Source organism: Peromyscus leucopus, chromosome 8b (genome assembly GCF_004664715.2).
Source record: "Peromyscus leucopus breed LL Stock chromosome 8b, UCI_PerLeu_2.1, whole genome shotgun sequence".
In the NCBI taxonomy this organism is placed as follows: Eukaryota; Metazoa; Chordata; class Mammalia; order Rodentia; family Cricetidae; genus Peromyscus; species Peromyscus leucopus.
In genome coordinates, this window is record NC_051086.1 from 106,364,351 (window position 1) to 106,391,055 (window position 26,705).

The following is a 26,705-nucleotide window of genomic DNA, read 5'->3' on the forward strand; positions in this document are numbered from 1 at the left end:
ATACAGACCAGGCTTGCTGGTATTCTTAGTGTAGAGGGCTCTCCATTTTCCCCAGTTCCCAAGGATGACATCAGGGGATCTGGCCTGGGCACTTCAGGATCTCACTGAGGTGACAATAAGAGATAAAAACAAGGCTCCTTCCTCACAGGGAGATGAGAAGAAGAAAGATGCCCTGCAGGGCACAAGAGAGTTGTAGTACCTTCTTCAGGGTCCTGAAACACCTGGACCAGCTCTGCTGAAAAGGGATGACAATAATCAGGAAGGGATTCCCACATTCCCTAGCACAGGCAGATCTTTACGAGATGAGGTGACCAGAAAGTTTGTAAAACACACACACACACACACACACACACACACAGAGAGAGAGAGAGAGAGAGAGAGAGAGAGAGAGAGAGAGAGAGAGAGAGAGAGAGAGAGAGAAACATACTATGCAAGTTAAGAAGCCTCTGCACCAAAGGCTACAATCAGCCTGAAAAGACAACCCTCGGGGTGGGAGACAGACCTAAATTTTAACAAGGCTTCTACCAATCAACAATGAAAACCTAATTAAAATGGGCAATAGATGTGATCAGGCATTTCTCCACAGAAGGTACAGTGAGCTCAACACATATGTGAACAGCTGCTCAGCTTTTCTTGACACCAGAGAAATGTGCTTGTGAGATGCATCTTTGTTCCCAATAGGAATTTGCTATCAACACCCCCCAGCCTAGCCCAATCAGATGCTATGGATATATGATAAGGCAATGGAGAAATCAGGGACTCCCTTATACTCACCACTGATGGTACAACTGCTGTGAAAAAGTTTGGCAGTTCCTCAAAAAAATTGAAAATAGAATTACCGTATGATCTGGCAATTCCTCTTGTGGGTGCACACCAGAGAACTGAAAGTGGGCTTTGGAACAAATGTCTGTAAACTTGGAAGATGAAGGCAAACATGGATGACCCTGTAGACATGATGCCAGGTGAAGCAGCTAGTAACAGACTTTTGTGTATCCATTTATGAGGCCCTAGAGTTGTTCAACTCCTAGAGACAGGGAGGCTATTACCAGGCCTGGGATGGGGGTGAGGTCAATACTCAGTGAGAACAGTCTCAGTTTGGGAAGATAGAAAGTTCTGGAGGTGGCGATGGCCACATAATCATACAAATATGCTTAATGCCACTGAGCTGTGCAAAAAGAAAAAGTACTCAAATGGTGAAATCCAGGTGTACTTTACAATAAAAAACAATTGTTAAGTAAATCTGCTGTTGTACCAGCTGCCTGCAGTGAGGCTTGTGTCTTATGACCACTTCCAAGAGGTTTTAGACACTCATGTAGCATTGGTAATAAGAAGGTGCTTGGAGATCACGTCAAGCTACCCAGCTGATTCCACACAGAGTACATAATGAGTCTGAAAGCAGTTCACCTGGAATCTTGACTGACAGAAGTAATGTTTGGTAGAGATAAAGAATACATTCCACAGGTTAAGTGTATGATGTACAGCCTGTTTCACACAAACTGGTGGGACCCTAAAGGTACCCTGAGGTCTTGATATTCTGGTATCTTTATTACCAACATGTTGTATCCAAGATAACCATAATCTTGGCTAACCATCTCCACAAACTCTTGGTACAAAATTCAAAGAAGAATCTTGCTCAGGAAGCTGAAACCCAGTGTTTTTTGCTCTCCCACTTCAGTCCATGAAGTTTCCACCCAGCAACCTCCCACTGAGGTATGTGAGGCTGTCACCCAGCAGTATTCTGTTGAGTACTTGAGGCCCCAGCGCAGTGTCCCATCACTAATTTTGAGGTTCAGACTCAGAAGTTTCCAGAGATTGTCCTTGAGACAGGGATCCAGAGTTCTCTAGTGGAGGACCATGAGACTAGAACATAGCAGTCTTTGGACCTAGTCTAGAATGCCAAAATCATCCAGTTACCAGGTTATGAAAGAAATCTCTGACACAGGTATAATGACCTTGGTGGCACATATCTAAAATCCTAGCACCTGGAGGCAGAGGCAAGAGGACCTTAAGCTCCAGGATAGCCTGCACTGAATAGTGAAGCTAGGTCTGCACTTCTGCCTACTTTTTTGTTTTAAGTGGAAGTCTCTAGAAATCTTACTCTTTCTTCATGGTTCTATTTTTGCTTTAGAGTTGAGGGAAGTATGGTGTAGTGTGTTTCTGTTTTGTCCTTGTATTACGTTGTTTGCAACATGAACTGAAAATGTTCCAATAAAAACTATATTTCAGAAAACAAAAACAATTATTAAAAATGCTGAAGGCAGAGGCACTCACCTAACACAGCCCATGAAACCTTCCCAGGAGAACTGGCTCTGCCAGCTTTGCTCTCCAGGAGCCGAGTGGACTGGTTCTGTTCATAATGGCTAGTGATATTGGCTGTTAGACAAACTGTAAGGGCTACAGGCTGGATAGATAGGATGATAGTTTCAATGATAATAAGTCCAGTGTAGTGGAGCAGGCTAGCTTGCAGAGCCCCATCTTTGGGGGCTCACTTGCCTATGGTACACTACCTCAGATATGCTACCCTGGTTTTCTTTCTGTTGCTGTGATAAAACATTCTGATGAAGGGCAACTTGGGGAGCAAAGAGCGTATTTGGCTTACACTTCTAGGCCATAAGCAATCACTGAGGGAGGTTAAGGCAAGAGCTTAAAGCAAAAACCACGAGGAACACTGCTTACTGGCTTGATCTGATCTTTTCTAAGCCCACCTATCTAGGGACGGCACTGTCCACAGTGGGCTGGTCCCTTCTACATCAATTAGCAGTCAAGAAAATGCCTCATTGACATAGCCACAGGCCAATATGATCAAGGAAATTCTTCAGTTGAGGGTCCTTTTCCCCAAGTAACTAGATTTGTGTTAAGCAAGGTAGAGGTCTCTGCAGCCCTCCTTTACCAGTAGGTGCTGGGCCAGATGGAGCTACAGGGAACTTGATAACACAAGTCTTGAGAATCCCTCATCCCTGGGAAAGGCTTAAACTTAAGTTTCCAAGTCTATGGAATGGATCAACAGTACTTGCTCCTCCTGCGGACCAAGCTGTGGTAAAACAAGAGAAAGGAGGTGTGTATGTGTATCTGTGTGTGTGTGGGGGGGTAACACTCAGCACTTTGTGCTCCTGAATCCCTTGAGGAGAACTGGTTAAGAATCCTGTGACATACTGTAGCTCTTCTCCTCAGCCCTGCTCCCACCCAGTGAAATGCAGGAAAGAAGATGGAGGCCATTAGTGGTCAGTTGGGTGTGGCCTCAACAGAGGACTGCCAAGGATTGTCACTAACTTCTGAAATACCTTTGTCATAGCTGTAAGAAGCCTGGATGAGCAAAAGGTCATTGAAGTCACAGTGAGTGAATAGACATCCTGTTTCCAGGGTTAGAGTCCTAGCTATAAATGTAATCGTCTTGTTAAATAAGAAACACAGAGCCAAAAAACAAAACAAAACAAAACAAAAAAAGAAACACAGAGCCAATGTAGAGATGAAAGCCCAAGAGGTCAGAGTAATAGCTAAGCGCTAAAAACCTTACCCTTCATTGCCGCTCCTGTCCTTCCCTCCGCAAAAGACCTCCTTCCTGTGTCTCTGTCTTCTTATAGATTTTCTGTTCTGCCTTCTCATTGGTTGTAAACTCAACCACATGACCTCCTCGTCACTGCCCATCTATACAGACCTCCAGATCTTCTATGGTTGGTATTGAGATTAAAGGCGTGTGTCTCCATGCTGGTGTTATCTTTGAACACATAGAGATCTGCCTGTCATGTGATCGGGATTAAGGGTGTGTGCTACCACTGCCAGACTTCTGCTATGGCTTGCTATTAGCTCTGACCCCCCAGGCAACTTTATTTATTAACATACAAATAAAATCACATTTCAGTACAAATAAAATATCACCATACATAGCTGAGCTAATAAGGCCCCACACAGCACCCTATCGGTGGTAACAGGTTGCCAAGATGTCTAAGGCTGTGCTTTTCTTTGAGATGATCACCAAACTATGGCCACAACATAACCTCAGATACACAGCAGTGGCCTGTGGCCAGTGTTATTTACATGTACCAAACTACAGAACCCTCTTAAGGCCCATCAGATACAGACATGGAAACTAAGGAAGAATTCAAATGTTTTCTTTGTGCTACCTCCTTACATAAAAGGGCAGAAGCAGGGCCCACACACAGCAAGGATCTACAGAAACGAACCACAGCCATGGCACTCAAATATGAGGTGACACATCTCTCAGAGAGCCGCAGCTCAGTAGAGCCGAAGGGAAGTGGGAACATCTGGCCTCTGGAAGGGGAACAGTCCTCTACAGTATCTACGACAACCCTTATGGTTCACAGGGCCCCACCTGCTGAGGTCCCAGGACAATAGTCAGAACCCATAGACAAGTAACCTTGCTCTAAACTAGGTTCAGATTCATTTTTTTCCAGCCAGTCTTTTTTGTTTTTTTTACTTGTCCTCATTCCTTAGCTCTGTAACCTGTCATTTCTGGCTTAGTCAAGGGTTGAAGGTGCATGAGGCTGTGTGACAGTGCTGAGGACAGAATCCAAGGCCTTGCACATAGTTGGCAAATGGCTCTGCTGAAGCTACATCCTCATTGTAGGTTTGAGGTGTTTTTTTTTTGTTTTTTTTTTTTTAAGACATGCTGTGACAGCAGAACTATGTTGGATGGTTCTACCCCATCATAATCCCTTAGTACCACAAGCCCCACAGCTGGGCAGAGAAATGCCCAATAGACATCTGACCCCTCCCTTCTGCAGCTCTTGGCTGCTCTGAGCCTCATATTACAGTGGGACATTTGGAGTGCGAGCTCTGTAGGCTCAGACACACAGACAAGAGGGATAGTATGGGCCAACCCACGAGTCAGCCACTCAGGTGATACACTAGATACACCAAAACCAGGCAATGTGCTAAGTCTCCGCCACTTTAAAAGGCCTCCACTCAGTATCTCTGCTGTGGGATGTGGCAGCATATAGTCTGGTTCAGCACCTTACAGCAGCTCCCAGGAGTCAGCTTTAGCATGTGAGTAAGAGAGCTATGAGGCCCTGAAGCCTCTGATCACCAATACTTAGCAGCTCACTGCAAGCATCATCCCCCTAAAATTGTGCTCTGTACTTACCTTTTCTTTGGCCATCAGGGGAAAAGAATCTCATGCTGGCATTTGGAAATTATCGGAAAGCAAAAATTGAGCTACCATTTTCAACTTTTGTTTGCCAAAACATTCCAAATTATTTTCTGGCTAGTGTACTTCATAGTTGGACACCTGGAAGCCTCTATCTAACACAACAAATATAAACAACAATCTTATGGCATTCAAATTGTCTATAATATGACCATGTGTCAACAAACCTAGGAACATCCAAAAAAGCTACTTGCCCTTCTAGCAACAGCTAGAAGCTAAAAATTTAAGACTCTTTATAACAGCATCATAATACAAAATACTTGAGATGAATTTAGTAAAGTGTGAATGACTTATGAATGAAAACTATATAACAATTCTAATAATTAAGGAACATCTAACCAAATTCTATGAATTGGCCTCTTAATCAATGCCATCTAAGAATCTCAGATTTTGTGGAAATTCTAAATTTAAGATAATTTAAAAATTAGCTAAAATATTTCTACAAAAGTAGGAAAAACACTTATACAATGTGATGAAAACTTACTGTAAATCTGTACCAGACACTGAAGTAAGGACAGATGTGCACAGCAAATCTCCAAGTGGATCCACATGCACGTGTTCACCTTATTTTCAACAGAAGTGCCATGGTGAAGCAAAGAAGGGATGCCAAGAGCTCGGACTGGACATCCACATAGAAAAAATGAACCTCAGCCCTTACCTCAAGCCTCGTACAGACTTAGCAGACAGTGAATGACAGGACCAAACCTAAGAGCCTAACTAAAATTTCTAGAAGAAAATATGTAATAAAATGTTTGCAAGTTGGGCAGAGTGTTTTAAAATAGGATATAAACTCACAAACTGAAAGTGGATTTCATCAAAATTAAAAATCTTAGCCTTTGAAAGTTAAGAAAAATGAACTGTAGACCTTGATTTTCACAGACCCTAATACCAGGCACTCTCTCCGTGTACTCCTCTGACAGTTGATGCATCTGGTAATTTCCAACAATGGCCAGAAGAAATGCCAAGGGAGGCAAGAGTGCAGAGTGGTACAAGAAAGGCTTACTAGGCATCTGTGGTCCACATCATCTGATGCCAAGGCTGTTAGCATTCAGGCACGGTACTGGCTGTCTTTAGGGTCCTGACAGGACATGTCCTCAGCTGCAGCCAGTAAGAGCACCTGTGTGCATTTGCTATGTTTTCCTTCCTTCGCTCTTGTCCCCAGGGACCAGTCTCTGCTCCCTTCTCTGCCCCTTTTTTCCTCTCCCCTCAATAAACCTCTCACATGGGCCCTGTTGTATGTGTGACTCCTTCCTGTCATTTTAAAAACACTACAGAGGTGGCACACACTCCCACAGCACAGGCCACACACTCAGCCTAACCGCTACTAGCCTAGGAGGCCAGTCAACTCACTGGCCAATCAGCTTCCTGCACAGTAGCTCAATCAGGGTTCTTCTTGGAGAGGCAGAAAGGCAAACAGAGGATAAAGAAGGTGGTCTATGAGAAAAGGACAAGACCTGGATAGAGACTGCAAAGAAGTAAGATGGGACATAAGTAAGGAGTTGATGAACATGGAATACAAGACCTTCCAAGAAAGGCAACAGGAGAGGGGAAGTACATGAGGGAGGTGCCACTCAGGGAAGTGGCTGTGGGCCTGGAGGCCGTGAGCACTGTGCTGGCCTGGTCTAAGAGCAGGGAACATTTCTGTCAGAAGCAGCACTGGGTGAACTGTGGGCAGCAAAGTAGCCCTGACTACTACAGCTGTAGGTAGTGTGCAGGGCCTGCCTGGACACAGCAGCTGAGACTTCTAATCACCAGACAGTGATACCAGCCATAGTCAGAGCTCAGAAACTCTTGGATATTTACCTGGAAAAGGCTAGCACCAGGTACAAAGTCCTGATTGCAAACTGGCTGTGTGTAGATAGGGCCAGACCCCACTGTTCCAGCCAGAAGGCAGAGGAAGGCATGAGGAAAGATATCCAGCCCAGGCCCTGGCTCTCTGCAGACTCCACTAATAGAGGCCATTTATTCACAAAACTGACCCATAGCAACAAACTTTTATGCCACTAAACTTTGGATGGTTTGTTATGCAGTGGTGACAACTATGGGTGTTGTGAGTGACATGTAGTGGAAATGCTACCCTAGGAGAGAGAGTGAATCCAGGGATTCTGTCCTGTCTAGGAAGAACAGACAAGAGGCAGGCTGTCCAGGCTTCACATACCCAGGGAGCAAGGATGCAAAGACAGCCCAGATTTCCTGGTGTCCACAACCAGCAGCCTAGGGGTTGAAGACCTTCATTTTATATTTCTGGCCCTCCTGTTTTGGATAGTTCTGTGGTGAAATACCACCTACGTCACTGTGTCAAGTCAGGTATGCGGATGGTGAACCTGCATGTGGATCTCTTTACTATGGCACCTGTGAATGCTATTCAACCAGACTAAGGAGTCTCTCCCAAGGGTTTGGGGAGCACCTGGTTTCCAGAGGGTCCTTCTCACCACACTCAGGTACAAAGAAACCCCTCTCAAAGGTTGTGGCTGGCGAACAAGCTGCCATGTTTTAGTGCTTTGTGGATACCTTGTGTCCCATGATGTCATTATACATATGAACACCATGCCAATATGCTCAGGTCCAAGGACAGGGACACTGTACCACTGAGGTCAACATAACAATAGGAAAATATTTCCAAAGAACTGGCTTTGCCCAGCTGATGAAGTTACCAAACATGGGTGGCTTAGTTCAGATTTTTAAACTTAACTCCTGTCCATTCATCTTATATGGACAAGACCAGATTGCCATATTTCCTGGCTTACAAAAAAAAACCAGTCTCAAAATTTATTAAACTAATGATGGATAAAAAGGTTCTGGCAGTTCAAATGAGAAATGAGAGGGTCTGGCTTACCTGTGGTAGATATGTACCACTGGATGAGGTGTGGGGGCAGGGCCCTGGCTCAGACCCTACAGCTGATAAAGAACTATTTGCTTTACTCCCGAATGGGGTCAGCTAGGCAGCCCCCATTACTTGAAGGCTGGATGGGTTGGCCTCCTCCACTAGTTTCTTGCCTAGTAAATAGCTGGTGTCAGCTTTTGGCCACAAGCTGATCCCTGGCATCTCTATCTAGGAACATGGTCTCAGGACACATGAATGTACAGCTTCAGTCTCCACCTGTAAATGTACAGATTCCTTGGTGCTATCCCACCTCATCCAGACCTTCTGCAAATGCTAGGGATTATATCTCTGTCCCCGAGACAGGTGCAAAAGAGGAACATAAACATTTCATTACAGAGAACCATTTCAGACCACATATTACTGCAAGGGCAGATCACACACAGTCCCTCAGGGCTGCTGCTTCCCAGATACGTCTTAAAGTGTCATTCTGTCTCCTATTTTATCAGTATCCTCCACACACATTCAAGAACAAAGATGCTTCATAGAACAGGAGAAAGTATTTCACTGTCAGTAGAAGAATAGAATGGCCGGCCATTGTGGAAAGCAGTGAATTCCTCAAAAGCACCCAGAATTACCATCTCACCCAGCAATACCATTCCTATGTTATAAACCCAGAAGTGAACAGACTCAGAGAATGCATACCAGTCACTCACAACAGCATCATTCCCAATCACCAAAAGGTAAAAAGGACCTGCTGTTACCAAAACATCATGTGGAGAGAACACACATGATGGACTGTTTTCCAGCTTTAAAATGGAATAAGGCTCTTTACTTTCTACAATATGTATAAACTCTGAAAACACTGTATTTAGTGAAATAAGACAAGTTAAAAATGTCAAAGAAAAGAGTTTTTTAAAGAAATAGTTTCATTTATTGTTGCCAAGCAACTTATACTAAGTTACAGACAATCCTATTATGCCTTTAATAGCCAGTGACCACATCAGAAGCACAAGAACTGCAGGTCAGATTAGAAATGCTGAGTTGCCAGCCTCTCTTAGGCAGCCTCAGCCAGCACACGATCAGCACATCCTCGGCTGCCCACTTTATAAGCTGACCAAGGTAGGAACACTAGGAGTACGCAAACACACAGCAGAGAAAGCAGTTAGTCCTAAAGAACCTCACAGAGCTATCCAGAGAGCAAGCATTGATAGCGAAGACTTAAGGTGCCAAATCTCAGTTCCTGGAGGAAAACTTGGGAAGTAGGTAAGAAATAAGGGGGAAACCATCCAGGTGTGTTTAGGCTCAAACTGAAGAAAGTTCATACCTTAGTATATCCCACAGGGCCCAGGCTGAGGAGAGGAGTCTCCGGATTGATGTTGGAGGTCAAGTCAGTAAAGTGCAGTTGAGAGGCTTTAGGCCTACACTATCTGCTCACATGAGGCTAGGTAACCGTGGTCTTGAAGACACTCACTACACTGATGCTCAAGAAGCTGAGTCAAGGACAGTAGAGCAGCCATAAGGCAAGTGCTCCAAACAGGGTAAGGCCCCACAGACTTGCAAGGAAGTACATCTAACCCAGCTCTAGAAATTACATTTGGGTATTGTCTCAGTACGAAAAAATGAATAGGCAGAGTGAAGAGTATGGACAGGTAAGAGAAAGGAAGGGGGATAAAAAGGGAAGCCGTAAATAGGACGGAGACATGTAAGAATTCTGTAAAAAGTGTGAACAGGCAGGAACATAACAAGAGAGAAGGGTGTGAAGAACCAGGAGGGGCATGGGCAGTTAAGAGAAAAGGCCATGGACAGGTCATAGGAATTTTAGACAGGCAAGAGGAGTATAAAAAAGTAGGAGTGAGCCAGGCGGTGGTGGCGCACGCCTTTAAACCCAGTACTCGGGAGGCAGAGCCAGGAGGATCTCTGTGAGTTCGAGGCCAGCCTGGGCTACCAAGTGAGTCCCAGGAAAGGTGCAAAGCTACACAGAGAAACCCTGTCTCGAAAAACCAGCTATTGTACCAGAAGTGTTAGAACCCCAGACAGAGATGGGTACAGGACATAATCACAGTAACTTTATACATATTGAAGCATCTGGACCCTTAAAAAAGAGTAGACCTTTCAACAGTGATATATAAAGTAATAGCATATGAGGGCTGGGCATGGTGCCATGCCTTAGTAGCCACAATGTGCTAGGAAGCCTGGGGCCATCCATGACATGACCTAGTTCTCTGTACATTTGTATATTTAATATTTCTCAACTTTAGAAAAAGAATTTTTAGAGAAGGCATGCTCTGTAAACAGGAGACAAACAAAAGGGTCTGTAATGGTCTTCCCAGTTGGTACTCCAGCACCTCCTAACACACTACATTTATCTCAATAATTAAGAGTTTGTAAGAAGATCAGGCATGGTGGTAAGGGCCATATAAAAAACCCCAACACATAGCAGACAGTCAGACCTTCCCTTCTGTGAAGATTGACTGCTGTGGATGATTAATTGATAAATAAAACACTGATTGGCCAATAGCCAGGCAGGAAGTATAGGTGGGACTAACAGAGCGGAAAATTGAGAGAACAGGAAGGCAGGAGAGAGACCTGCCAGCCACTGCTGCTATGACAAACAAGATGTAAGGTACCGGTAAGCCATGAGGCAAATTATAGATTAATAGAAATGGGTTAATTTAAGATAGAAGAAGCAGATAGCAAGAAGCATGCCACAGCCATACAGTTCATAAGTAATATAAGCGTCTATGTGTTTATTTTATAAATAGGCTGTGGGACTGCCGGGGTTTGGCGGAACCCAGAGAGAAAACTCTCCAGTTACAATTGACTCTGAGCCTAGAGGATGTCACTCAATGGGAAAGGGATAAGCAGAGGTCCCTAGCAATCACTACTTATGCCATACTCATGTCTGAAGCATTTACTCCTGGAGTCCCTAGGTCCAGTTTAGAAGTTGCATGTGATCCAAGAGAAAGAGCCCATATGTGTTGTTGCCATACCCTAAAACTTTTGTCACATAAGCCATCCCAAGGTTTTGACCAGCTAGGATCCTAAGAGGTAGACAGGCATCCATGCCATACTCTTGTAAACCAGGTTCAAGGTCTGTACTTCCTCCCATATTCTTGGGAGAACCAGGGAGGCCTATCACAAATAGCTTGGACTTTCAGAAAATAGCAGGTGGTCCTACTACTCTTTCACTGCCACAGAAGTATCCAAAAGGACCTATCCATTCATGGTTGGCCCCAGGAAGCACAAGTGTTGGCCTTCAGAGACTCCTGGGAAGTACCCAGATCTCTCCAGTTCACCTTAGCACTAAATATCAGCTGAGCAACTCATTTTCAAAAGCCTGACCAACTGAGGCCTTGAGAAACAGCTGGGCAGACCTCTCTGGACAGGTCAGCCCCAGAGTTACCACAGTCTTAATTTACAAAGGAAGCATGGGCTTTATGACCCTAAATATTCACCTTATTCCCACAAACACAATTGTGTTATCTTTTTATTTCCCAGAACTCTAGTCTTGGGACTGAGTTCCTTCTGTCTCCTGGGGTCTACTTTATAGCTCTTCAGGACATGGACCTATCACCTGAATCTTACACACTTCTTCATGTTAACTAGCCCAATTTTATGGGGTGTCCCCCAGTAAAATTCTGGTAAATGTTTTATGATTATTTGAATACTTCTTAGAAAAGGTCCAATATACATTCATACACAATCAACATAGTCTACACTGACAAGCACAGAATTCTATATTCAGTAGTTCTATGATGGGTGTGGTGGTACACACCTTTAAGTTCAGCACTCAGGAGGCAGAGGTAGGTGGATCTCTGTGAGTTTGAGGCCAGCCTGGTCTACATGGCAAGTTCCAGGCAGCCAGGGCTATATAATGAGACCTGTCTTGAAAAAACAAATTTATTAAATATTTTCTATGAGGATTTTGAAGCTTAAACTTGGAAAATTAGGGCATTCTACAGTTAGAAAAGCCTGGCCACCTGGGAAGGACAAAACAGCACCTTGAGTGGTGAATAAGTGAAGAGTGGGAATTCAGTTAACATGCTTTTTTCCTTTAACTTTTCCTAACGTTCAAATGTCTTTATTTTTAACAGTTACAATTATTTTTATATTAATTTTTCTAGTTACTGTACAAAATAATGAGTTTTATAACTATTTTCACACATATGTATTATTGTACTTTGCTCACATTCACCACCGCCCCACTACCTTTTCTTGGCTCTCCTCTCCCCCAATTTGTTTATGAATAGTCAAGCTTATTTAAAATGACATCAGCCGGGCGTTGGTGGCACACGCCTTTAATCCCAGCACTCGGGAGGCAGAGCCAGGAGGATCTCTGTGAGTTCGAGGCCAGCCTGGGCTACCAAGTGAGCTCCAGGAAAGGCGCAAAGCTACACAGAGAAACCCTGTCTCGAAAAACAAAAAAAAAAAAAAAAAAAAATGACATCATGCCTGAAATCTCTGCACTCAGGAGGCTGAAGCAGAAGGATGTTGAGTTGGAGGCTAGCCTTGGCTACATAGTGAGATCTTGCCTCAAAAAAAAAAAACAACAATAATGATGATAATAATAATAGTAATAATAAAAATGCAATTTTCAAAATAAAATTTTAAAACATAGTTTTCCATATACGTAAAACCTAACCTCCTAGGGAGAGATTCTGAACTCATACTGGGCATTCACTATATTGAATGAAAGTTGCTTTCTCAGAAGACACAAAACAAGGATCCACGTCTCAAGCCATCTTGATGTACTGAGAGTACAGTGGTTCTGTTGGTACGGTGCTACCTTCCTGCTCTCACAGGCACAGTTGTATGGGACAGTCACAGACTGCCCAATGTCTGTTTTGTGCACATTCAAAAATTCACTTAGTGTACGCCTTTCTATTCACAGTATGCAACCCTGTGACAGCAACATGAAGCCAAGGCTCTGTGACAGATGCTGGGCCTTGACTGCCTCTGTACAAGGTGACAAGACAGTCTCTGCCTGCCTGCAGGGAATAGACAGGGGACCCCACAGAGGAAAACCATAATCATTAACTCCATGATGCCCACAAATCCTCATTCAATAGAATTGATGAGATATAAGTTAGTGGCTATGAGGTGAGCCTATCTGGTCTCACACCAGCATACCAGTATTACCAGAATCCTCTATCTACTTCTATATCCACTCTTCATGCAGAACCACAGCCACCCTTTATCCACGGTCATGGCCATTCTCTGTCCACTGCTAAAGCAATTGTGTATTTGAGTCTGGGGCCACTGTGGCTGCCAATGTTCTGTATATCTACCTGGGACATGATAAAGAAACACAGCATAGAGACTATAATGCTTTCTTTGGTACCTGAGATAATGTCCTACATTGACCTGACCCATGAAAGAACAAAACAACATGGGTATGCCCCAACTAGACACTTTCTAGTTAATAATGTGTAGATGACTGAAGATACAAAGACCACACCCTGACAGAATGTGTCAAGAAGCTGGACATGGTCCCAGGGGGCTCTAACCTGAAGCAGTTGAGCCTATACGAGGTCAAACACCCAGTGGTTGTCACCTGTGTGAACAGCTGATCAGACGTCAACTGGTTGATCCAACGTGTGTATCGCTCTGTAGAGTCTGGAGGGTCTCTCTTCACTTGGCATCCTATGATCTGTGAAGAAGAACAACAAATAGATTTTAAGGTTCTGTAAGTAAGTGTGAAATCCATGGATTGGGGGCTGATTTAGGCAAAAATCCCTGGCATCAAGAGGTAGAGAGAACAGAATGTCAGGCCCACATGGGGCAGTCCTAAGAAGTGTTTTAATAGTGAAAAGCTAATAGTGCCCTCAGGTAGCCCTAAACATCATTCCCCCTTGCATGCAATCAGATTAAGATGAGCCAGATATGAGCTCCCAACACCTGAATATTTCCAACAACTCACTTTGTGAACTATTGATAACTTTGAAAAATTATCACCAGTCACTGAGAATATTCTGGGCTCAGTCTTAAGAAAATAGCACCATGAATAAAGATGGGTTGAAATTACAAGCTCAAGGACTTCAAGACAGCCTCCTTCCATCCAGATTCTTCTCTTTACAAGGCAGCATCCTAATCCCACATTTCCTTTCCAGAGAAAAGATGGCATTGTGTGGTGGTTTGAATAAGAATGGTTCCCAAAGGTTCACAGATTTGAATGCTTGGTCATCAGGGAGTAACACTACTTGGCAGGGATTGGAAGGTCTGACCTTGGAGGAAATATGTCACTGGGGGTAGGCTTTGGGGTTTCAAAAGCTCAAACCAGGTCCAATGTCTTTCTCTCTTCCTGCTGCCTATGGACTCTGATGTAGAACTCTCAGCTACTTCTCCAGCACCATGTCTGCCTATATGCTGCCATGTGGTAATAATGGACTAAACCTCTGAAACTATAAGCAAGCCCCAGTTAAATGCTTTTTTAAAAATAAGAGTTGCCTTGGTCATGGTGTCTCTTCACAGCAATAGAACACTGACTAAGATAGCATGTCCCATTTCAGAACATAGCTCTACATCAGAATATGTCCTATTGCTTCAAAAGCATGGCTTCTTTTCAGAATATGGCTCCTGTCTTAATTAAGGCTTTTATTGCTGTGAAGAGACATCATGACCACGGTAAATCTTATAAATGAAAACATTTCATGGAGTGAGCTCCCTCACAGTTTCAGAGGTTCAGTCCATTATTATCATGATGGGCAGCATGGTGGCATGCAGGCAGATGTGGTGTTGGCTACATATTGGATTACAGCCAACAGCAAGTCACACTGAGGGAAGCTTGAGCAAGAGACTTCAAATCCGCCCCCATAGTGGTACATTTCTTCCAACAAGGCCACACCTCCTAATAGTGCCACTAGCTTTGGGGGCCATTTTATCCAAACCACCACAGTTCCAACCTCCTCAGAAAATGGTCCTGTATCAGAATGTACCCCTACCCCAGAACACATCCCAATCCTTTCAGAACATGTCACACTTCCTCAGAACACTGTACCATCTCATAAAACATTCTCTTGGAATATGTCTCCATCATTTCAGAATAGGGTACCACCTGAGAAAAAAAATCTCCACTTCAGAAAACATCCCCATAGCTCAAAACACATCCCCATTTTAGAACATGTTCCTGTTCCCTTAGAGCATGGTCTCATCTCAAAACATACTGCTACTTCCTCAAAACACAGCCCCAAGTCAGAACTTATTTCCATGTCTTTTGGCTGAAGCTCACGGCATCTCAGTAGGGTCTATCTCTGGGGAGTCTTTGAACAGTCCTAGTATTAGCTGGGTGAGATGCAGACTCCACTAGAACGGCAAAAAGGAGGTGGAGGAAGTGTAGTATCTATTGGCCTAGGTAAGCTGATTGTATGTATGCAAATGAGGCACAGAACAAGGACTAATCAGGAGGGAGCTGTCAAACCCAGGAAGCAAAAGCAAAAGCTCTCCAAAACCTTGAGAGGGTTCTCAACTTGGTTCAGTTCTGTTCCTTCTCTGCTCCCACCCTTGATATTACAGCCATGTTACAGTGGAAGGAAAAAAAGAGAGAAATGGAGGAAGAAATGTGAAGACCATTCCCAACTGTTTTCCCATGGGTGCTGGTTGTGACTGAGGTCAGGCAAAGCAGTCCATTGTGCCTGTGGAGTTAGTACCTCGGGGAGCTGTGGGCTGTCAAGTGGCAGCCAATTGCTATCAGTTCCAATTGTCTCTGGGAGCCATTTACCACCATTTACCAAGGCTGAGCAAAAGCAGCCTGTTGCTGACATCAGAAACTGAAGGTGGAACTGAAACTCTATTACCATCTCATAACCTGTCTCTATCGCCTCAGAACATGGCCTCACCTCGCATCCATTCACACTTCAGAACCTGTCTCCATCTCAGAACACGTCCATTCCTACCTCAGAATGTGTCCCCACCTCAGAAAGCACCCCCATCCCAGAACGTGCCCTACTTCAGAACATGGTCATCAACATTCACACCAATATCACCTGGTGTGGTGCCACATGAACTTCCTGCTGTGACACCTTTTCTGCTCCAGGTCGCGGCTGTGCTGTTTCCTGACCTCAAGCATGACTTCCTCTCTTTCAGCTTCTTCCTTCTGCCTAGGCACTAACCTTGGCCCCTGGCATCACAATCTGGATGAACTACCTATGCTTTCTGCTGAAAATGTACTAACATCAGGTCTAAACACTTCCCAGATGCTCAAAGTTCCAGAGAGAGATTGGTCCCTATGTAGATCCCAATTGGAGGCTGCGTTCAGATACCAGCTTTATGGCAAAGGATTGGTGGTTATGGGTATATGGGTGGGGCGGGTCATAGCAAGAGGAGCAGAGTGTTTTTCTTGTGTCTGGCCAGGAGAGGGTATTAGACCTGTCTATAGGAAGCAGAGAACACTTTCTAGTGGGGCCCCTTCAGAGGACATTGTGCTTTTGACACCAGTGTCAATTTCCCCTGGGCTGCTAGTTGAAAGCAAATTACTTATTATTCTCTCTTTCATCTTTCCTCTCCTCTATCTTCTCTTTATTTTGTTTTTATTTATTTTTTTAATAGGGTCTTCCTATGTAGACCAGGCTGGCCTTAAATTCTGTCGTCCTCAGCTCTTGACTACTTGGATTACAGGTATGCACCACCATGCCCAGTTTGCTCCCCTCTCTCAGAGAAGACTCTGATGTGAGGTCACCATTGTCTCTGCATGATCCCCAGGGCTGCTTCTGGAAGCTCACAGGACTACGAAGTCCAGTCTTCCTCTGTAGAATCATTTCTGAACCTCATCTGAAATGCCTCAGAAGCACCATGTGAAGCCTATGGCTGCCATGGGAAGGTCCTATGGAAAAGATGAGCAAATAGTATTCTTCATGCCATGGCCTCCAGTGTAGCCCAAACTACAGTACACAACAGCCTGAGACACCCTGTCTCTATACGACCCTGTAATCCTGTAAGGACCAAGGACACTGTCTGAAATATTTTCCACCTGCTCCAGTGTTCATTTCAAATTAAATTGCTCTGACAGCTTCCATATCTTGAACTGTAGGCCTCATGCTTTCTGACCCTAGCCTGGTTTTGGGGCTCACTGGGCTAGTGTCTTTGTGCTCTTGGCTGATACGGTTCTCCAAGACTTCCTCAGATAAATCCCACAGAAAAGCCACTGCACAACAGACCCAGAAATCCACTGGCACTGTGCTTCCTCTGATCAGCTGCTTCTCTTCTCCTCACTGGGGTCACTTCTTGAACTGTAGCTCACACTGAGAAAACTGCCATCATAATCTGGGAAGTGTTCCTGCCTCACATGCACTGAACTCAGGATAAAGCTCCTGTGTTGTGGGGAGGACAAGGGTTAGTGGCTTTAATACGTTCAGGCATTTGAATATTTGGCTTCCAGTTGGTGGCACTATTTGGGGAGATTTAGGAGGTGTGGACTTGCTGGAAGAATGTCACTGGGGCTGGGCTTTGAGGGTTCACAATCTTTGCTTCATGCTTGCATTTGAAAAATGTGATCCCTCAGATTCCTGCTCCAGATGCCATGCTGCTATACCTCCCCATCACTATCCCTCTAGAACCATAAGCCAAAATCAGCTCTTTCTGTCCTAAGTTGCCTTAGTCAGGGTCACAGCAACAGAAAAATAACTAATATATTTGGTGATGGTGTGCTTGGGGTTGAAGTTCGTGCCTCACACAATGGACAAGAATCAGTGAAACCATAGTTGAGTTGAAGCTCTTACATTACTGGGTAGACAAAGGTCAGAAATTCTACTTAGGGGCAAAGCTCCTACCATACTGTATGCTCAGGAGTAAATGAGACTTTATCCAGAAGTGAAGCTCCTGCTTTGCTAGGTGGTAAGTGGTGAGACTGTATCTAAAGTGGAGTAAAGCTTTCACTTTCCTGAGTAAACAAGGGTTGGTGAGGCTCCTTGGGATAGGTTCCTACCTTACCAAGAGGATGAAGGTCAGTGAGAATCTAATTAAGGATGACCACTCACCTCATAAGCAGTCAATAACAACATATAGCTGGGGGAAATATGGAATATTCCATTACACTGTGTGAATATATGTCACTGTGATTGGTTTAATTAAGAAGCTGACTGGCTTATAGCTAGGAAGGATAAGGTTAGGTGGGAGAACCAGACTGTAGCTGGAGTTTTCTCTCCAGGTCTTGCCAAGCCCCGGCAGTCCCTTAGCCCACTTATAAAATAAACATACAGATGCTTATATTATTTAAACTGCTTGGCCATTAGCTCAGACCTATCATTGTCTAGCTCTTACTCTTATATTCAGCCCATTTCTATTAATCTATACTTTGCCACGTGGCTCGTGGCTTACTGGTACCTTACATCTTCCTTGTCCTGGCGGCAGCTGCAGGCAGTCTCCTCCTTCCCTTCCTGTTCCCTTAATTCTCCTCTCTGTTAGTACCGCCTATACTTCCTGTTTGGCTACTGGCCAATCAGTGTTTTTTTTGTTTGTTTTTTTGTATTTTTTTGTTTTTCAAGACAGGGTTTCTCTGTGTAGCTTTGCGCCTTTCCTGGAACTCACTTTGGAGACCAGGCTGGCCTCAAACTCACAGAGATCCGCCTGCCTCTGCCTCCCGGAGTGCTGGGATTAAAGGCGTGTGCCGCCACCACCACCACCACCCGGCTCAGTGTTTTATTTATTAACATATTTGCCATACAGAACATCCCACAGCACCAGACTAAGAGAAAGCTGAGAAAAAGGAGGAGGAGGAGTCTGAGGAGTCATCAGGAGATACAGAGGAAGCAGGAGATGAACTTGCCATACTAAAAAAGGTATCGCCATGTGGCAGAGCATAAATAAGAAATATGGGTTATTTTAAAATTTAAGAGCTAGTTAGTAACAAGCCTGAGCTATCAGTCGAGCATTTATAATTAATAATAAGTCTCTGTGTGGTTATTTGGTAACTGTCAGGTGGGAAAGAAAAGTCCACCTACAAGGAGAGCTCCTACCTCACAGGTTAAATGAAGGTCAGTGGGACTACAGTTGTGGAGAAGCTCCTGTCTCATTTAGTAGGTAAGAGTTCAAAGACATAGGGCTAGGAAATGCTAGCTCTGCCGTCTTTGCAAGTACTTCCTGAACTATGAGATGATGAGAAAGCTTACCCTGTAGAGACAGACCCTGGGAGAGGAAGGCTGGTGGCTCCTCAACTCATCTATATTAGACCTTTTGACTGATGTTCTTGTGCCTATTTCTAATACTGAGCTTGATTTTTGGAGCCCACAGGATACTCCTGACACTGACAGCACATAGTCACACATCCTATGTACAAGAATTGCAAAAAGAACTATTAGCCATCTAGTGTTTATTTGTACAGAGGCCACTCACCACCACGCTTGTCTGTAGTGGGCCACACAAGTGGGATGATGTTATTTTCCTGACTTCACCCTTGGTATTCCTGAAGCTATGCTTACCACCACTCTTTTCTTCTGCTCAGGAATCCAGTGGGAAGGCCCCTTGTGACCATCTGAGGATCCTGCAGAGCCAACATGAAGCTTCCCACACTATCCTATCAGCTCCAGAACTTTTTAGGCTGCAAAGGTTCAGGAGACTGATGATAGGAATTAAAAAAATAATAATAATAAATTACATTTAGAGCTTCTAATAATGCCTAAAATATAAAATTCAACAACTCTGCAGTGATTCAAACAATGGAACACATTATAACAGCTGCCATCATGGGTCTTCCCTTCCTAAGTAAGTGGTTTTCTTGTAAATGGCCTAAAAGAAGTAACAACAGGGTAGGAACATACTGCCAACATTCATTTCATTCCTTCTGAACAAAGTAAGCATAATAATCAACATAGCCACCAACCAGCAACTACAGATTAGGACTTTGTAAGCCATGATTTTAAACCCAGAATCACAGTAACTGTTTCTTCTCAGGCCAATTTTGTGTTATAGAGCCAATCTGTCCTGACATACTAAGTCACCAGACACTAAGGTTGGGAGGAAAATGCAGCACAAGGTTCTCTACTAAATGCTGGACAGAGTATCTAAGAATTCAATGACATTGAACAAGAAAAGTCATAATCTAGAACTTTAAGCAGGATATAAAAATGCAAATCAAGGCTGATTTAACTATAAGAAAATTGACAGTTTCATTTTTTAAATCCCTAAACACCTCTAAATATCACAGTTCATTTCAATGAATGGCACAAAAACTGCAGAATTAAGTCCATTAATGCAGCTAATCTGTTTAGTTTTAGTTTGGGGTAGAAATAAAAGAAAACATCTGAAAAAAAATATGGCTCTCTAAAATGTCAGTACTTGTTACAAAATTCTTTACATGTTTCCAGTGTATATAATATTAAAATAATTGGAAACTCCCATTTCTGAATAAAACATATGGCATCTTACATGAGAACCTGAACCCCAGCCACAGACCTGTTTTCTGCTGGGGTAGAGACAGGCTCGTGTGCTTTGATTTCAGAGGGGCATGATTGTTGGGACAATGAAGTACAGAGGAACATGTCCTGCAGAGTCAGAGGCAGCAAGTAGTCTCAATTCAGAGAAGTGTGATTCTGATCCTTTGTCCATTATTCTCTGACTTCCAAAACTAACATTATCTCACTGTCAGCTACTGGAGAGGAACTTCTGCAAATCCTAGCCTTTATGTTTCCTTTATATAGACAGCACAAAATCTACCTAGGAGGACTTACTCCTAACAAACAGCCCACACCAGAAAACAGTCCGTTTCTCCATATGATAAGGATACCTGACAACAGCTTTGGAGGCTGGGGTAGCAAACCCTGAACTGTTGGGTGAGATCCAGTGATTTCCATCCTGGGGAGCTAAAGGACACCACTGTGTAGCATGAATCTTAAAGAGTCTTATTAATAAAATCAAACCTGTGGCCAGTTATTGGGGTAAATACTGGAAGATCAGAGAGACAGAATAAGCCACAGCTAACCTCACCTGGCCAACTTCTCAGCTGATCTTGTTTCCTCAGACTGGAAGCCTCTGTGTCCTCATATCCAAATGGCTCTCAGCTGAACTGTGCTGCTCAAAAACCTAAAAGCTTAACCAGCCCAATTGCTTAACCAGCCAAAAGCTTCTAGTTTCTGGTCCTCATGCCTTATATACCTTTCTGCTTTCTACCATCACTCCCTGGGATTAAAGGCTCACTTTCTGGGATTAAAGGCATGAGTCACCATGCTTGGCTGTATCCTTGAAGAGATCGATTTCTGCCTCTGGAATGCTAGGATTAAAGGCATGTGCTACCACCACCTATCCTAAGTATCTAGTGGCTTTTCTGTTCTCTGACCCCAGATAAGTTTATTAGGTTACACAATATTTTGGGGAACACAATACCACCACACCACTGCCTGGTGTAAATGGAATTACCATAGGCTCCATGACAGCACATGCTGTCAGATACTATTGGCCATCTTCCAACATCTTTCCCAATTAGAAAGGGGGAATATAGAATATTCTATGCCTTTGAACTTTAAAAAAGCAACTTCTAGAGTCTGTGGTCACTGAACACTATGATTTGTGGTTCCTTAGCTCTGTTTACTCATGACCCTTTCAGGACACAATGAATGTTACAGTTCTTCATTTCTCTCACTGAAATATGCCTCACAGAAGTCCTGCAGACACTCTGGGGCCCTGAGTCCCCAGAACCTTTTGTAATCACGGTGAAGATAGCTCATTGATCCCCTCTGCTCCTAGGAGGATAGTGTATATTCTGTCTGTATTTTCATCTATTCTCACATACTAACACACACTACTGCCTACGTAGGCAGAGTAGCTTGTGTCTCTGCCCTAAAACTCTATACTAGAAGTGGTTCTGAGATCTCCCATGGCAAAGCTCAGCATCTACCCTATATGCAGACAGAAGTGGCTAAAGGGTCAGAAGCAGCATCAAGGGTAGGTTGGGTAGGATGGGCTTGGAAAGACAGGCTGAGGCAGGCAGTCTGAGTAATAGGGACTGATCTGGGCACATACCCTACCTGGAACAACCCTCAACCCCCAAGAGTCACAGAGCTACCACAGGGATATAAAGGTACTATCCACTGCCCAGGGACCTCTAAAGGGCAATCAAGGCATTTCCTCTTGTCTTACAGGTATACTCCACAGCATCATCAATACCAGCTCAGGGTATATAGGTCTTCAGCCTCTGACTTGAAATAGGATAGGGAACTCCCTACTCCAGGAAAGGCAGGCCTGAGGTCTGTGTCTATATACCCAAGTGCCAGTGACTAGTCCTCAGGATCAAAGGGAGAGGAAGGTGCGAAATAAGTAAAAGGTGCCAATTTAGTAAAAGCAGACACTATGTGAGCTACATTCAGAATTCACAGAATAATGCTTCTTAGAGGAAAACCAGTTGCCCTGATAGTAAGAGGTTGAACCGAATGCCTAAAAGCATCCCTCGAGAAGGTTGTTTTATGAGCTTTTCCCTCTGAATGGACCAGTGTAATATGGAAATAAAGGCTGGTGTAGTCCAACTTGACTTCATATGGAGTCAAACTCCCTATTAGGAAGCAACTGCCTGTCCCAGGTAAGTGGCTACATGGTAAAGGAACAGGAAGAGACAGAAAGGGAGAGAGGAAGAAGAAAGAAATCTTTTCGTTTCAAAGTGACAAGTGCTTCCCCAAATGATAGCAGGATAGAAAGACAGTGAACGTTAAGGGGACACAGGCAGAGAAAGGAGCCCTTCACCCAGGAAGGAGTTGGCGTGAAGTTGAATTCCAGTATAATAATAAAAATCTGCCGTGGAAGTTAACTACATAGGGACAATTTGTTTTTATACAGAGATATTTCAAGTAAGAGTGTTAAAACACCAACAAACCATGCTTAAGGGTAAGCATGTATGACCCTGTTACATTTGCCCTGCTTTTTTTCCAGCTGTAAAACTTATATTTTCTAAGAATCTCACAAGAGTGTAAACTTTGTTTACAGTAAAAGCATGTCTCAACTCCCTGTAACCTAATATAGTAAAGATTCCTTCAACTCTTCTGACCTATGGTTTTACCTTATTAGCCTTTAATCCTGTCCAATGTACCTCAGGAACTACCCTCTGATCTCATTTACAAATGAAACAAAAAAAGAATTTCTTAGAATCCTTTAAACAATCTAACTTCCAGAAGCCACCAAAATTATATGTATAGCTATTTTCATTCATTCATTCATTCATTTCATTCATTCATTCATTCATTTATTGGTTTTTCAAGACAGGGTTTCTCTGTGTAGCTTTGCACCTTTCCTGGAACTCGCTTTGTAGACCAGGCTGGCCTCAAACTCACAAAGATCCACCTGCCTCTGCCTCCCGAGTGCTGGGATTAAAGGCGTCCGCCACCGCTACCGCTGCCGCCGCCGCCGCCGCGCCGCCGCCGCCGCCGCCGCCGCCACCACCACCACCACCACCAACCAGCTGCTATTTTTTATTTTGTTTTGTTTTTTGAGACAGAGTTTCTCTGCATAGCCCTGGCTGTTCTGGATGGAACTCACTCTGTAGGCTGGCCTTGAACTCACAGAGATCCACCTGCCTCTGCTTTCTGAGTGCTGGAATTAAAGGCGTGCGCTGCCACCACCTCCCGGCTATGTATAGCTATTGATATGACCCTTAAGTGACTCTCTTGAGAAGTCTATGCCAGTCCTTGGGGGTATAGAATCTTTTCCTAAATACTTGTCTACTAATGCTCTGCTTAAATCTATGTTAAAATCTCGTCTTAATAAACTCCAACTCTACTTCGTAGTGACTTGACCTGAATTTCTTTTCTTTGGTGAAGTTAAGAATTCTGATCTCACTTAGTGGAGTTCTCTCAAAAGAGCACCTTAGGCCTCTATAGGCATCAAGGTAGAGTTGTAGCTCCAGTTCCTACTCCTGTTCCCACTAACCAGAAGCATGTTTATCTTCAAAAGGAGCCATCCTTAAAGGCTCAGAAACATGGTAGTCACAAATCTCCCCTTAATTTGACGATCTGACTATAAACAGATTCTTTCTAATCCCAATGAATAAAATCTCTATTTTAAAAAAATTACTAGCATTTCATTAAAGGTGGTGACAACACAGGAAAGGTGTTGTACTCACGCTCGTTGGGTGCTGAACAGCAGCTTCATGTTGCAGCCTCACTCTCTGGGGCATCATAACATCATCCTGCATCAAGAGCACGTCTTACATTACTACAAAGCAATTCCAGCACAGTAAGAAAGGCACCCAGCCCAAGAACACAGCAAACAATGTGAGTAGGAAGCTCAGGTATTCACAAACCAGGACCCTCTTTGGTCACCAAGGAAAAGCAACTATGTGACTGGTGGGGAAAAAAGAAAATCCGGCAGTCCAAGTGCACTTAGGATGAAGAACAAGGACACCCATGCGTCTGTGTGAAGTATATAGTTGTTCTCAGAGATGTTTTGGCATCATCCAGTAAAGCTGGAGGTACAGATTCCCTAAGACTTAATAATTTTACCTTCTTTATAGAAAAGATCCTCTACCCAAGTAGGATTTGGACAGCACTTTCCAGACATAGAATATTCAAGTCAATAAATATCAGACGGTAAAACAAACTACAGCCAACACTGCTCTCAAAGGCCACTCTGTGGGGAATGCAGTCACAGCTGCTCAGATCAGTAAATCCAGACAAAAGAGCAGATACAGTATCACGTCACATACTTAATTTCAAACCTTAGGAAAGCTGACCACATTATTTATTAAGTGCACACATAATGAAAACAATAAAGACAGGTGAGGGCAGTGTGGCCCCAAAAGCCCAAACTGAGGTCCCTTTGAACAGGAAGTTGCTGGAAGCAGCATCATGGCAGATACCTGACGTGTTGGCAACAGGTGGCTCCTTATATATGCTCCACAATATAAGGTTTTGAGTATTTTTCTGTAGGAATGTTTCATTTCATAGTAAAATAAGGTATTTTCAGTGAACGAATAACCAACAAAGATTTAAGTATTTAAAGGGGTATGGAAGTAGGTGACAGGGGAAATACTTCTAATGTAATGCTACAATGACTGGACCAGAAATTAAAGGGCCACCTGCCACTCTGGACTCCTTATGCCCATAAATAAGCAGATAAAGAAAGGTTATGGTGTATGCCAACGGGGCTGACCCAGACTATCAGGGAAAACCAGATGACTACTCTACAAAAGAGACATATATATAAGCCAATGGCCAACATATCCATGGGCCCTGGTATGCATGTTCTAAGAAGTCAGGGGCCTAACCTATAAAATAATTTAGATACATAAAAGTTGTATTTTTTTTTAAGACAGACTTTGTTTGCTTTGCTTTAGTCTATCAGGGTTTCTAAGGACAGCACAATTTGTATACAGTCTCTGTTCATCCATTATAATCAAGTGTCCTATTCCTAAGAATGCCCATAAATATGACAGTTCTCTGACAGTCTGCTAGTGTTCTCCGTCAGTGCTCAGTCTGCACATAGTAACTGGTTTCTAATTTCTGTTATAATAAACAACTGTGAAAATCAGGAGTCAAGGGGACAAGCATTTTAAGTTCTTAAACAAAAATGCACAATCATGCTGTCAATGTGTTACCAATTCACACTGAAATACTATCTACATTTTGAAAACTTAATTTGCTTTGTATAAGTATCTTGCTAATTTAATTTGATTACAAATTAAAATTTTAATATAACTTTGATTGACTTGAATCTCTGTATATGTCTACCTGTCACCTATCCTCTACCTATAAATTTGCTTCATGTTTTGCTTTAGCTGTCATGAACTGTTTCCATTTCCTTATCTCACAAGTATCATATTTGCTAGTACTGTGCTTATTTTAATGTTGTTTATATTCTCTGTGGTCCTGTTTTCTATTTTTATATGATCATACTTATTGTTAATTAAGTGCTATGGCAGCATGTAGCAACAACCTATTAAACTTGACTTTTGAGATTCATCATAACAAATCTAAAAATTTATTTTTAAGAACCACACTATTCTTTGGTCAATACATACAAAGCCACAATAAACAAAACAGAGAGCTACTTACTGAATCCAAAAAGCAAAGGTAAGACCCTGTGCTCTGTGCAATTGCTTGGTTTTTAGAATATCCAACTGTTAGAAAAAAGAGAAAACAGCTCTTTTAGAATTCAGTGTTCAATAGCATAAAACCAAGTATACTTTATACTCCGAGAAAGCTAAGGTCATTCCAAACTACTACCAAAACTTCAGGTATAATTTTGAAGGAATGAAAGGAAGGTAAAAAGAAAGCAATGTCCATGTTCATTAATGATATTAGAAAATACCAAGGATAAGTCATGTCAGGTATCTAGAATAATATTAAAATAAAAATAAAATATCTTTGGGAAGAGTCTAAAAGTCTGCTTACACGGGAGAAGCACAAAGCCTACTTATGTGTAACTGGTTGGTAAATGCTTCAATTTGAATACGTTATGGATGGCTAGCTGAGCACTGTATCCCTAGTGAGGTGAGGTGACTGCCAATGTCTTCGACATCTGAGTGTGGGTACACCCAACCCAGGTCATTGCCTGAGTATGAAGATTCAGCTCTGGCGACAGTGTGCGTTATTCATTACAGACTTAACAGAACTTTATTTAGTCATATTAGTCATTCTAAAAGTCCGGAGCTGGGGCTATTAAATACATAGTGGGAAAAAACAACTTATTTGACAGTGAACATGAGGAGCCTAGGGTTTCATACAGCAGCACAGGTGATCCTCACTGTACTGCTGAGAGAAAGGTTCAGACCCAAAGGAGAGGAGACTGAAGGGGACACAGAACTCA

At 43.2% G+C, this 26,705-nt stretch overlaps 1 protein-coding gene across 4 annotated transcripts in view; it reads right to left on the reverse strand.

Annotated features, from left to right (window-relative positions):
- The window catches only part of B3gntl1 (UDP-GlcNAc:betaGal beta-1,3-N-acetylglucosaminyltransferase like 1), a 61,515-nt gene that overhangs the window by 15,468 nt on the left and 19,342 nt on the right, over positions 1–26,705 (reverse strand). For 3 of the 4 annotated variants that reach the window (XM_028884975.2, XM_028884973.2, XM_028884974.2), the window contains exons 4-6: positions 25,952–26,016; positions 24,022–24,087; positions 13,543–13,638 (exon numbers count right to left, since the gene is read on the reverse strand). In XM_028884975.2, the coding sequence (XP_028740808.1) occupies positions 13,543–13,638; positions 24,022–24,087; positions 25,952–26,016 (227 nt within the window). Of the gene's footprint in view, positions 1–13,495; positions 13,639–24,021; positions 24,088–25,951; positions 26,017–26,705 lie in introns of those variants that run through there. The other variant, XM_037201586.1, reaches the window with a different exon arrangement.